At 47.1% G+C, this 13,155-nt stretch overlaps 1 protein-coding gene across 2 annotated transcripts; it reads right to left on the reverse strand.

Annotated features, from left to right (window-relative positions):
* Positions 1 to 1,576: 1,576 nt before the first annotated feature.
* Positions 1,577 to 10,221, reverse strand: NDUFC2 (NADH:ubiquinone oxidoreductase subunit C2). 2 transcript variants are annotated; one of them, XM_040964270.1, is made up of 3 exons: positions 9,955 to 10,221; positions 3,914 to 4,057; positions 1,577 to 1,731 (listed from the first exon to the last, which is right to left on the reverse strand). In XM_040964270.1, the coding sequence occupies exons 1-3, from the start codon at positions 10,121 to 10,123 to the stop codon at positions 1,682 to 1,684; spliced, it is 363 nt and encodes a 120-aa protein (XP_040820204.1). In that variant the 5' UTR covers positions 10,124 to 10,221; the 3' UTR covers positions 1,577 to 1,681. The 2 variants fall into 2 exon arrangements, with proteins under 2 accessions (XP_040820204.1, XP_040820203.1); XM_040964269.1 differs by having other exon boundaries at positions 3,914 to 3,988; positions 9,955 to 10,213.
* Between the last annotated feature and the right edge of the window lie 2,934 nt (positions 10,222 to 13,155).

Below are 13,155 nucleotides of genomic sequence, written 5' to 3' on the forward strand. Positions count from 1 at the left end.
ATGTTATTCCCAGTAAATCCTTGTGTTGACCTTTCAATGTCTTTAGGACTCAGTCAAAATTATTCTGCATCACTTACAGAACCCTCCATCATCTGGCTTTGTATTTGCTTGCACAAGAATGGGAACATGCTATCTTTTCCTGTAAAAGGTCAGATATGAACAATTTTAGGATTTACAGGTCATAATGAGTCTATCATGTCTATTCAACTTGGTTGTTGTGGCTTGAAAGCAGTCACAAACAACATACAAATGAGCATGGCTGCACGCCAATCACACTTCACTGGCAATGAACCAGATTTGACCCTCAAGATTTGACATCCAACTCCGAAGTAAACTCCATTTAAAAATTTTTCAGATGTCTTCTTAAAACTGGAAAAACAGAAACTACACATTTTCTTTTTTAAGATTTATTTATTTTTATTGGAAAGGCGTATCAGATTTTTGGAGAGAAGAGACATCTGGAGCTAACACCCAGAGCTGAGCCAATGTGAAGCCAAGAGCTTCTTCCAAGTCTCCCACATGCATGCAGGGTCCCAAGGCTTGGAGCCATCCTCCACTGCTTTCCCAGGCCATAAGTAGGGACCTGGATGGAAGAGGAGCAGCCGGGAGATGAACTGGAGCCCGTATGGGATTCTGGCACTTGCAAGGTGAGGATTTAGCCAGAGGCATTGCGCTGGGCCTTCTTTTAAAATTTTTAAATATTTATTTTGTATTTGAAAGGCAGATTTACACAAAGAAATAGAGAGAATAATCTTTCATTTGTTGGTTCATTCCCCAAATGGCCACAACAGCTGGAACTAAGCCAGTCTGAAAAGCAGGAGCTTCTTCTGGGTCTCCCTCGCAGGTGCAGGAACAAGGCCTTGAGGTATATCTGCTGCTTTTCCAGACAGAAAGTGAAGTAGCCAAGACTAGAAACAGTGCCCATGTGGAATGCCAGTGCTGGCAGGCTGAGGACTAGCCTGTTGAACAACTGTGCTGGCCCCACATTTTTTTTTTTTCCGTAAGACTTCTATCCGGATCTCCTACATGAGTACAGGGACCCAAGCACTTGGGCCACCATCTCCTGCCTCCCAGGCACATTAGCAGGGAACAAGATAGTAAGTAGGGTAGATTAGACTTGAACTGGCATTTCTTTTTTCTTTTTTAAAGATTTACTCATTTTTATTGCAAAGTCAGATACAGAAAGGAGAAGAGATAAAGAGGACGACCTTTCCTCTCATGATTCACTCTCCAAGTGACTGCGACGGCCGGTGCTACGCAGAACTGAAGCCAGGAGCCAGGAGCCAGGAGCTTCTTCTGGGTCTCCCACACAGGTGCAGGGCCCCAAGGCTCTGGGCCATCCTCGACTGCTTTCCTAGGCCACAGGCAGGGAGCTGGATGGGAAGTGGGGCCGCTGGGATTAGAACTGGCATCCATATGGGATACCAGGAATTTTAGCCACTAGGCTATCACGCCGGGCATTTCAATAAGGCATGTGGGGGTCATAGGAGGCAGCTTAACCTGTGCTGTTATGCCCAGCCAAACCAGACCATTTTCTGATGCGCTGTTTTTCTTAAGACAAAAAAAGGAGTCAGAGTACTCACAACCACTTTAATTAGAGGTGTTAACATATACATTAACATTCCATAAAACTCAGAAGTAGCTGGTTATCAGTGAACCTGCAGCAAGCACTTTGAAGAGTTCAGCGTATAGGATGGAATTCCTCAAGAATTTCACCATAGGTTTTCTTGTCTATGAAAGGAAGAGATCACAAAGGATTAATTTTGTTTCAAAAACTGAATTTCATTACAAAAACTTAACATTCAATAATTTTATTGATAGAAACTCTGCTTGGTCTAAATGTTTGTGTTCCCCAGATTGGTAATTCCCTCTGTGATGGTATGCAAAGGTGAGTCCTCACGAACGGGGTTAGTCCCTTTAAGAAAGAGGCTGGAAGAAGCCTGACCTTTCTCTCCTACCACTGGACGATGCACAGAGGAGTCACCTTGAAGCAGAATGAGCCCTCAACAGATACTGAATCAACTGGCACCTGTTCATGTCTTGATCTTGGACTTGTCTCCAGAGCTGTGAGCTACAGATGTCTACTGTTCAGATAACCTGATCTAAAGGTCTACAGGTACAGCAGCCCAAATGATGAAGACAAACCCCTTATTTTCTTGTACTCGACTACGATTTGGCAACCATTGAGAGACTATTTCACTGAATACAGGGTAACTGCAGACATCTGTGGTGATGTCCAGATGGCTGCCAGGAGAGGCAAGGTGTTGCTAGGCGTATCCTGGATAAAAGGGTCATGGGACAGGTCAGTACAAGAGCCCAATGACTGACGTGGCTAAGCTCGCCATGGCCCTGCCCTCCTAGCACATCTGTCAGGATCCTGCTGCTCAGAAACAGAAAGAGTCCTGCAGTTCCACGTGTTCCTCCTGACAGGGAACCAATGGATCTACTTCTCAGAAAAAGCCAGAGTTGGGATGAGGACTGCTCAGCTGGTGGGTCTCACAGTACTTCCAAGATTCCCTCCATCTCTAACAAGCCATGTTTCTGAGTATCTCCTATTCCTGACACATCCCATAGCCGCAGCTTTGAACTAGTCTTTAAGTTTTTCGTTGGCAAAAAAAAAAAAAAAAATCAGAATCATTTGACCCATGCTAAATATCAGAAATGTGACTAAAGGTCACAGGAATCTTAAATGGAATAAAAAATTTTAGCGCCAAATAGACCTTAGAGAAATTTAATGTAATAAAATTTAAGTACTTAGTATATTACAAATTTATGACTAGGAAAATGCAGCAACATAAAACCTTTTTACATATTAACAAGTTAAAAAATGTCCTACATTCATTTATTGACTCATTTATATATTTAATATGGATTTGTATGATACTGTATAGCTCCTAGGGAGAAAAAATTTAGCAAATTAAACTACCAGTTCACAAAGAGCTTACATATCCTATGTGTACATCTGTGTTTGTATGTATGTGTGATATTGATAATTGAATAGAGATTCGTGTGCTGAGGAAATTTCCATCTGATGCTGAGCAAAGGCTTCACTGAGATGATTCATTCTGAGCAGGAATATGTGGACAGAATGGAAAGAGAGGCAAGAACATACGAGAAACAAAGTCTAACACATGCCAAATCATACAGCGTAGGCTCAGACAGGCACTTCGCAAGGCAAGAGGCAAGTGACGGGAGATGCGGCAGGTTCCGTGCAGCTCGGGTCAGCGGCTACCCACCAGTGTCTACTCTGTGCAAGCTCTGTGCTTGAGGGCAGGGGAGCAAAAATGAAGCTCCAGTCCAGGGAGGGGCACAGACACAGGCAGAAAACACAGTAGACAAATATACAAGGCATCAACTCAGCCTGGAGAGAGGAGCCATCTGAAGGAGTCTGGATTTTCTCCTATAGATAAGAAACCCTTAAAAAATTGTATGGGTATTTTTGCCAAAGAGATTTGAGCAGATTTGCTGTTAGCATACGACTAGTCTGACAGATTCTATTTGAACCACAGTAGAGTAGAAGGGGGAGAGACAGATTTCAAAGTTAAGAAATAGTTAGGAAATAAAGTTTATACAGCTTGATGACTAGCAGAGAGTGAAAGACTTGGAGATGACGCCTAGGTGTCTGGCTTGGGTGTGCAGGGGACAGCAGTGCCTGCCCTTCATGGAAGTAAAACAAAGATGAGCATATGGGGCGGGAAGGCAGAGAGCACTTGGATTTTGTTTCCTGTCCAAGAGTCACAGAGATAACTCAGTCAGATACTGGGCAGAGGAATTCAACGGAATTCCCATTCACAAACAAAATGGGGGCATCAACAGGACATATATAAGTCCTGAAGCCATCGGCATAGCCAAGATCAGACAGGGGAAAGAGTACAGAGTGAGGATACAGGGTTTTTATAATAACTTGAATTACCTTTTTCAGGAAAATCTTCTGGATGTGAATTCACATACCCAAACATGTCACGGTCCCTCACAGCATACATATAGTCTTGACGCTTTAAAAGATAATAGCCAGCAAAAATAAAGGAAGTCACATACAGAAGCTGGCGATGCAAACCTGAAATTCAAATGACAAACCCCAAAGAAAACAAATTCAGTCAATGTGTATTAAGAACTGCATTTTTACACTTCAGACACAACTTATTGCTATTGCTATAGTATTTCTCCAATACTCTTTCATTTAAAAACAGCTGGTTTGGTGCCATGGCTTAGTATGCTAAGTCTCTACCCATGGTGCTGGCATCCAATATGGGTGCCGATTCATGTCCCACTTGCTCCACTTCTGATCCAATTCCCTGCATACGGCCTGAGAAAGTAGCAGAGGATGGTGCAAGACCTGGGCTCCTGCAACCATGTGGGAGACCTGTAAGAAGCTCCAGGCTCTTGATTTCGGATTGCTCAGCTATGATCATTGTGGTCATGTGGGGAGTGAAGCAGTGAATGGAAGATCTCTCGCTCTCTGTTTCCTTCTCTCTGGGTAGTTCTGCCTTTCAAATAAAAATAAAATTAATCTTTGTCCCAGCACAGTAGCCTAGTGGCTAAATCCTTGCCTTGTATCAGCCAGGATCCCATACGGGTATAGGTTCATGACCTAGCTGCTCCAATTCCAATCTAGCTCCCTGCCTTGTGGCCTGGGAAAGCAGTCGAGGACGGCCCAAAGCCTTGGGACCCTGCACTCATGTGGGAGACCTGGAAGAAGCTCCTGGCTTTGGATTGGCTCAGCTCTAGCTATTGTGGCCACTTGGGAAGTGAATCAGTGGATGGATCTTTCTCTTCTTCTATATAAATCTGACTCTCCAATTAAAAACATCTAAAATGTAAAATAAAACAAAAATAAATCTTAAACAAACAAAACTAGTTTTCCTAAACATCCTTAACCTTTAACATTGAAACATCCTATATCTTTTAAAGAATTCTGTCAATTCTGAAAAGCAGAAATTAAAACTGGCAACATAACTTTTAATAGAACACAAGACTTTATGTTTTGTTTATGAAATTTTGTTTATTTGAAAGGCAAACAGATGGAGAAAGAGTCAGAGATCTCTTTTCTGCTGGTTCACTCCCTATTCCACTTGGGGAGTGAACCAGTACACGGATCTTTCTCTTCTATTTCCTTCTCTATGTATATCTGCCTTTCTTATAAAAATAAATAAATCCTAAAAAAATCTTTTAAAAACAAGATTTTATTCATTTGTTTCAAGGCAGAATTACAGAGAAAGAGGGAAGCAGAGAGAATCTTCCATTCACTGGTTCACTCCCCCATCGGCCGTAATGGCAAGGCTAGGCCAGGCCAAAGACAAAGACTTGGAACTCATCCACATTCCACACAAGCATGGTATGAGCCCAAGCACTTTGGCCATCTTCCACTGCTTTCCCAGGCACACTGAAGTGAGCTGGATCATAAGAGGTGCAGCTGGGACTTGAACCATCACTCATATGAGATGCCAGCACTGAAGGAGGCAGCCTACCCATGCCAGCCCCCAAACAGCATCTTAACACCTGCACTAACTGCCTATCCCCTCTCTTTGCACAACTCATTTATCATTGTAGTTTTAACTGCTGTCCATGTGCTGATGATTTAAAACTAGGTCCAACCCAGACCCCACACTGAGTAACACATACCCAGAGGTTTGACAGACATGTTTACCTGAATACTCCAATTCAAACTCATTTCCTTCCTGTTCAGACATGTTTCTCCAATTTCAGAAAATATGAGGATCATTCAGCAAGAAATTTTAGTCATTAGCAAAGTAATCGACATTTTGTCTTCCCTCTTTCCTCATATCTAATTGCGGAGTCGTGACAATTCAACTTTACACTTCCTTTCCTCAACTGAGGAACTGCATCACTTACACGGCAGGCCTCCTTCACCGGTCACCTTACCTTGAGCTCAGTTTTCACCCTGCCCCTACGGGAATCTTACTGAGTCCTGCTTCTGCTATTCAATCATGTCAGAAAAGAGTGTTCTGAAATCAGTGCAATCCTGACTACGACCTACGAGCTCTCCTTGAACCCACTCTCCCACCTCCACCTTCTCACATTGTCTGATGTGCACACAGTACTCAAGCAGTACTGAACTACATTTGCTTGCTCCCGCAGACTTCCCTGTTGCTAAATACCACGCACTGGTGATTTCTGTGCCTGGTGACCTTCTCATCCTTCTGGACCCACTAAGCACCCCCTCTGAGAAGTCTTCCAAGGTTACTCCTGGAGTTAAACTTACTCTCTAACTTTCCACATAAGTCTATTTCTATCACCACCATCAGGTTAAACCACTGTTTGATCCATCTTTGTATACCAGTCTGCACCATTTAATACATATTTAAATGAGAATAAATGCCCCTGGGAAAGCCAGTTTACTACTTCCAGAACACAAACAAACCTACACTATTCCTTTTTTTTTTTTTTAAAGATTTATTTATTTTTATTGGAAAGGTGGATATACAGAGAGGAGAGACAGAGAGGAAGATCTTCCGTCCGATGTTTCACTCCCAAAGTGAGCACAACGGTTGGTGCTATGCCGGTCCGAAGCCTGGAGCCTCCTCTAGGTCTCCCCTGCAGATGCAGGGTCCCAGAGTCTTGGGCCGTGCTTGACTGCTTTCCCAGGCCACAGGCAGGGACCTGGATGGGAAGTGGGGCTTCCAGGATTAGAACTGGTGCCCAAATGGAATCCAGGCACATTCAAGGCGAGGACCTTAACCACTATGCTATCGCACCAGCTCCAACTTACACTATTCTTACAGTAGCATATTTAAACCAAGACAACAAAATGACTTTGGAAAATGCAAACAATAAAAATGCAGCTATCACTCCATCTGAGACTGGCCACGGACCAGGCTCTTTTTCATTCTCCCTTATCCCCTAGCAGTCTCTGACTGCCCTATTGGGCTGCCATACAGCAAGCCAGAGCAAGCCAGGTTCTCCTGTGTGCCATGGGGCTACTCACAGACCCACGTTCTCACTATGCTGCCCCTGACAGGTATACTCCTCACAGAAAAGGACTCAGCTCCAGAACATCCACGGCCTGGGAAAGTAGTCGAGGGCAGCCCAAAGCCTTGGGAACCTGCACCCATGTGGGAGACCTGGAGGAGGTTCCTGGCTCCTGACTTCAGATCGGCGCAACACTGGCCACTGCGGCCACCTGGGGAGCGAATCATCGGACGGAAGATCTTCCTCTCTGTCTCTCCTCCTCTTTGTATATCTGACTTTCCAATGAAATAAAATAAGTCTTTGAAAAAAAAAAAAAAAAGAAGCGAGGAGCCTGGAGTTTCTTTCAGGTCCTTCACATGGGTATTGGGACCCAAGAATCTGAGCCTCCTCCACAGCTTACCAAGGCCATAAGTAGGGAGCTGGATGGGAAGTAGAGCAGCCGAGATTGGAACCAGTACCGATACGGTGAAAGCTTAACTTACCACACCACAGCACAGGCACCAGACACTGTTCCCTCTCCCAAAAAGGTGCAAAATGCTAAACTGTGAACACTGAGATGGGATTAAGTGGTCCATGCTTCGCATTTTAGCTAACCTTTACTTTGTCTGGAATGTCCTGCCATCTAGTGCTCCTTTGTTCCCCAAGTATCCTAGGCTCACCTACATGTATTCACTACACAGAGATCAGTAACAGACTGTACCGGTTTGTCTTAACTAGGAGATCCTCAAAAGCAGAGTCAGCATTCCTCACCACACATACCTAGTAAGTAGCACCAGGCCTGGCCCTGAAAGAGTTCAGCAGGTGTTGAAGAAACCTCTGGAAAACTGCCTCACAAGAGCGAGGGAAAGGGAACTCTACCCAGCATCTTCTGTCAGGCGTCTTACCTACAGAACCTCACTTAGGAGCCAGCATCCACCTGGGCGCCTGTCCCAGCTGCTCCACTTCGGATCCAGCTCCCTGCATATGGCCTGCAAAAGCAGCAGAGGGTAGCCCCAGTGCTCGGGCTCCAGCACCCACATGGGAGACACAGAGGAAGCTCCTGGCTCTGGCCAGCCCAGCTCTGGCCACTGTGAACCAGCAGATGAAAAGACCTTTCCCCACCCACCTCTCTGTAACGCTGTTATCCAAATAAAATAAAATATTTTAAACAATAAAATGCAGGTCTAGGGGCCGTTGCTGTCCATAGTGTGCTAAGCTGCCTGTAACGCTGATATTCTACGCTGCAGCATGGGGTGAACGAACCCTTGGCTGCTGGGCTTCCCATCCAGCACCCTGCTAATGTGACGGCACATGCAGAAGATCTGCATGGAATTCCAGACTTCAGGTGATGACCTGGACAAGTCCAATTGTAGCCATGTGGCAAGTGGACTACCCGTTTCTCTTCTCTTTCTTTTTAAAGGCTTATTTATTTTTATTTTGAAAGGCAGGTTTACAAAGAGAAAGATATACAGGGAGAAGGAGAATCTTCCATCCACTGGTATATTCCCCAAACTCCTGGAGCTTCTTTTGGGTCTCCCACATGGGTGCTGGGATCCAAAGACTTGGGCCATCATCCTCTGCTGCTTTTCCAGGCCATAAGCAGGGAGTTGGATTGGAAATGTGGCAGCCAGAACTAGAACAGGCACCCACTTACAATGCTTGTGCTGCAGTGTCCTGCTAAGCCATTGTGCTGGCCCCTTACTCTTTCAAATACATTAACAAATAAACGAAAAAAAAAAAAAAAAGGAAAAAACACAAGTGTGATCACCCTGTACTTTCCCCCAGCTTTCAAAAGATTTAAGGGGAGCGGGTCCTGTAGCACAGTACGTAAAGCTGCTACCTGCAGCAGCTGTTATTCTACATGGGCCCTGGTTTCAATCCTGCTTGTTCCACTTCTAATCCAGTTCCCTGTTAGTGCAGCTGGGAAAGCAGCAGAGGATGGCCCAGGCAGTGGGTCCCTGAACCCACTGGGGAGATGCAGAAGCTCCTGGCTTGGGACGGGCCCAACTGCCAGTCTAGAGGTCTATAACTCTGCCTTTCAAATAAATAAGTACATCTTTTTATTTTATCTATTTATCTACCTATCTACCTATCTATCTCATGTAATGTTCCTAACTGCTTAAAGGACAAGCTGCCACGATCAACCAAAATCTCCACCATAGCCTTATGCCCTAACCCTGCAAGTTCACTCCCCTACCAACCCTTTCCACACTCAAAAGCCCTGGCCTCCATTTGCTCCCAATAGCCCCATGGACCCAGAAGACAGTCCTTGGCATGCCTGACAACTGCAGTTAAAGTCTTCCCTTTTATTTCTGAAAACCCATAGTCCTCACCTCCCTGTCTGGCCACTATCAGGCTAGCCAGGCTCTGCCAGAAGACTGGTGACACAGTAATAAAGAAATCCAGTCACTGGTTTAGCAACCCCATTCGGAGTGTGGTCACCTCATCAAGAGCTGCAGGAGGATGTGGAAGCTGGCAAATAACAACAGGCCCCTACCCAGATGTCCGTCTGCTGGCATCCGTGTGTTAACAATACTCCTAGGACACGTTAAGTCTGAGCAGCGCAGGTGTCCAACACACACTGGGACATCTAAAACCAGGCTCTGCTTCTTACGTGCCCATGTGACCTTGGGGAAGCCGCCTCAAGCTCTCTGGAAGGCTGTTCCCTCATTTGCGGGGAACACCTCCCCACATCATGTGTGAGGGCTTCATGCAGCGTGTCAGCAGTGGGTGGCAACACGCAGTTTTGCACAGTGTACAGAACAAGCCAGAGGGGAGCGGTGTCGGGTCCTTCACCGAGTCAAGGGGCTCTTGGTTAAGTCCCCGAGCTGGGGCACCTGCTCCTCCAGGTACCCAAGTCCCCCAGCCGGGGCACCTGCTCCTCCAGATGCCCAAGTCCCCCAGCCGGGGCACCTCCTTCTCCAGATGCCCAAGTCCCTGAGTCAGGGTGCCCCAGGCCGCAGGGGGAGCGGCGCCGGCGCCTCCGGCGAGCTCCCGGTGCAGCCGGCCCCAGCCCGCCCGCGCGCCCGCCCGCGCAGCCCTCACCGGCTGTCGACACGGGCCTCCGCCGGAGAGCGTTATCCAGCAGGCCGGAGCAGTAGCCCATGAAGCCCAAGTACAGCAGCCGCGGGTCGGTGAGCTTGGGTGGGGGCAGGCTCCTGGCCTCATCCGGCAGGAACTTTAAAGGCACTCGGCCCTGCCGTGAGTTCAACATGGCGAGGCCGTTCCCACTTGGGGCTTGGTTTCCACACGGCCGCCGCACGGGCGCACAGCAGCCGCCACTTCTCCTCCGAGCACCGAGCTGAAGGGCAAGCGGCGCGGTGCAGCGCCCAAACCCTTCCCCGTGCGTGCTGACACCGCGACTCCGCACGCCAAGTTCCGGCCGTCAAGGTGACCCGTGGGCTCTCCGGCGGGCGCGGCTTCTGCAGGAGGTGCCGGGGTTCGGGGCCAGCAGGAATAAAGTGCTACAGTGGGCGCGAGTTAGGAACGCGGACTCTTTGTCCATCTTCCTCACCTGGAAATGGCCTTTTTTCCTGTCCCTTAGTGTCCATTCAGCAAAGCTTTATCTTTGCATCCAGCACCCACAAGTGGACATAATTGGTAATTTGAGAAACAAGGGAAATCCTATAAAAACTAGTTTGCTTTCCATTCTTTAATGAGGTGTGGGAGATCATCCCTGGATCTCTGCCTGTTTGGCCTATGTGGCAGGTGGTAGGTACACAATGAGTGACCTATGATATGATTGGAGGGTCTAAAGAGACATGACTTCTATCCAATTACAGTGCTGTTGTTGGGTGGGAGGACTGTTAAGCGATGCCTTTCTGCCTTCCCTGTAAGTTTGCGCTTGCATTACAATAAACGGGCATGATTGATTAGACTGTCTCTGGTGGTCCTTGTGTGTGAATACCATTGCCAGCTCCACTATCCAGCCCACACACATGCTGTTGGGTGCCTTTCTGTCTAGCCACCCCAGCCCCTGTCCTGGTTTTCATGCCCTCTAGTGGGAGTGGTGACCTAAGAGCGAGAAGCCCACTATTTCCCTTCTAGGCCACTCCCACTCCTGGATTATGCACTCTCCAGGTGGTTCTGCAGTGTAACTTGACAGACTTAGCCCCAAGTGCCAGCTTCTGCCAGCTGATGCTGCAGCGAAGCTCAACCAACTCTTACCCACTCTAATTTATGCTTGCACCAGTAGGAACAATCAGCCCAACCTGGCTTTTCCCTGATCTAGGCCACATGAGGTCCACAGGTGTTGTAGCCCTGCCTAGTCTGGTCTGCCCACATCCCAGCTCATGCTTTCCAGTGAGAGTGGCTGTCCAGCAGGGGAGCCCCCACCACATCCCCTGCCGACCCTGCCCCCTAGCTGGTCTTCTATGTGAATGGCAGGGACTTCTCTTATCTTCCCAGGTACATTAGCAGGAAGCTGGGCGTGAAGTGGAGCAGCTGGGACTTGAATTGGTACTTATAATTGGATGTGGTGATAGCTTAACCTGTTGCACTAGTATGCCAGCCTGTAAGTTCCAGCTACTTTGCATCTGGTCCAGCTCCCTGCTAAGCACGTCCTGGGTTACAGCAGATGAAGGTGATCCAATGTGCTCAGGTCACTGCTATCATATCAAAGACCCAGATGAGGTTTCTGGCTCTTGGTTTTGCTTCACTCAGGCCTGGCTGTTATGGTCATTTGGGAAGAGAACCAGTGGATGGAAGATCTCACTTGACCCTGGAAATGAGTGAATAAATCTTTAAAATGTCACTAGGTCCTAAATATTTAATGTGATTATTTCAGAGATGAGGGTATTGAGGCAAAGAATGCTTAAGCAAATTGTATAACAATTTAAAAAAAAAGCTCTTTCTGGTCAGATGCTTCCATTGTTCTAACACTTCGACTCTTGGCTGACCCAGGACAGGTCCTTCGGAGTCTGTTCAGCTGTATAGTTCTGCATGTATTCAGATGGACTTACTGCTCAGAGTACAATTTCAAAACTGGCCTTGGGACCCCATATTCCCATGAGTTAGATGAATCCATCAACTACTTGTGAGAATGCAGACCATGTGGGGGCATAGCCATTGGCAATGACTGCTCATGAGATGGATCCACAAACTAGATGAGATAGGAAGGCAGGGTCTATGCCCCTAATCAGCAGAAAGCATCTACAGAAGATATGATTTTGTGTTCCTCAGCAACCCCTGGAATTAAGGGTTGGGAAGTCTCTAAGGGGGAATGTGGTGAGGTAGGCAGCTAGTTCAGGGTCATGAGCTTGGAAGTCACTCCTCCAGTCTGTAGTGGATACTGATGAAACCCCCACCCGTGTACCATCTTGGAGACAGCATGTGGGTTGAGATATCACCCACAAACCCTAGAACCTCTCTGAAAAGGACCTTACCTGGTGATATTGAGCACCCCCATGGCTGTGAAGGTGGCTAGAATGAACCCCTGAATTCATCATTCCCAGCTAAAGAAGGCCACATCTGACCCTGAAGAAAAACGGACTGTTCCATACACTGGAGTACCCTTAAAGATAAGACTCTGTCATTCGGTCATGATGCTTTTATTTTGTATGAGTGGGAACTTCGGAATACAGGTATTCAGAAATTAACCATCAAGACCTTGCCAGTGTTCTGGGCTATATGTGACTGAGCTGATGATTTGACTCAAGTGTTAGAAGTGGGGAATGTTATGGGGTGCATGCAGTGACAGCCAGCACCCACTGACAGTAGGCAAATGAAATTTGGCTGTGTCCCCTACCCTCTGTCCTCAAGATGGGTCCTAACAGCAATGGAATGTTAATTTCATCTTCTCCCACTCCCCCCACCACCTAGGTATTCGCTCCTGCCCACCTGTGACTCACCTATCAACTGAGAGGGGATGGTATTGCATTGTTGTGTAACCACTCTCTCACAAGCCCCTTTAAAAGGCTTATGAAGCAGGGCTCACGCTCTCTCTTTCTGGTCAAGTACTCCCATTGCTCTGGCACCTCGACTCTTGGCTGACCCAGGACAGGTAATCCCCTGAGCATGGTCCCTGTGTACTGCTTAGATGGGACAGTAGATATAGCAATGTTATTTCTGGCTTGTGTGCTGTCGGGAGTTCCAGGAGAGGTGAGGCCTAGCAGTAGTGGAATGTGGGCAGAGAAGCCAGGGAAAGGTGAATGTCTGCAGGTTTGTAAGTGTGTCCAGGTTATTTGTTGCATGTCTCTTAGGATATCTTATATTGCTGGGGCAGCTGGGAGGTAGGTCTTGAGCTTA

This window comes from Ochotona curzoniae, unplaced genomic scaffold (assembly GCF_017591425.1).
Source record: "Ochotona curzoniae isolate NIBS_2020 unplaced genomic scaffold, NIBS_Ocur_1.0 scaffold_3223, whole genome shotgun sequence".
Lineage (NCBI taxonomy): Eukaryota > Metazoa > Chordata > Mammalia > Lagomorpha > Ochotonidae > Ochotona > Ochotona curzoniae.

What these genes read in the sequence shown, in the direction of transcription:
- NDUFC2 (XM_040964270.1), bottom strand. Translation starts at nt 10,123, where the DNA reads ATGTTGAACTCACGGCAGGGCCGAGTGCCTTTAAAGTTCCTGCCGGAT. An exon ending in GAGGCCCGTGTCGACAGCCG is followed by an intron (nt 4,058 to 9,954) that starts GTGAGGGCTGCG and finishes TTTGAATTTCAG; the next exon opens with GTTTGCATCGCCAGCTTCTG. An exon ending in AGAAGATTTTCCTGAAAAAG is followed by an intron (nt 1,732 to 3,913) that starts GTAATTCAAGTT and finishes TTCCTTTCATAG; the next exon opens with ACAAGAAAACCTATGGTGAA.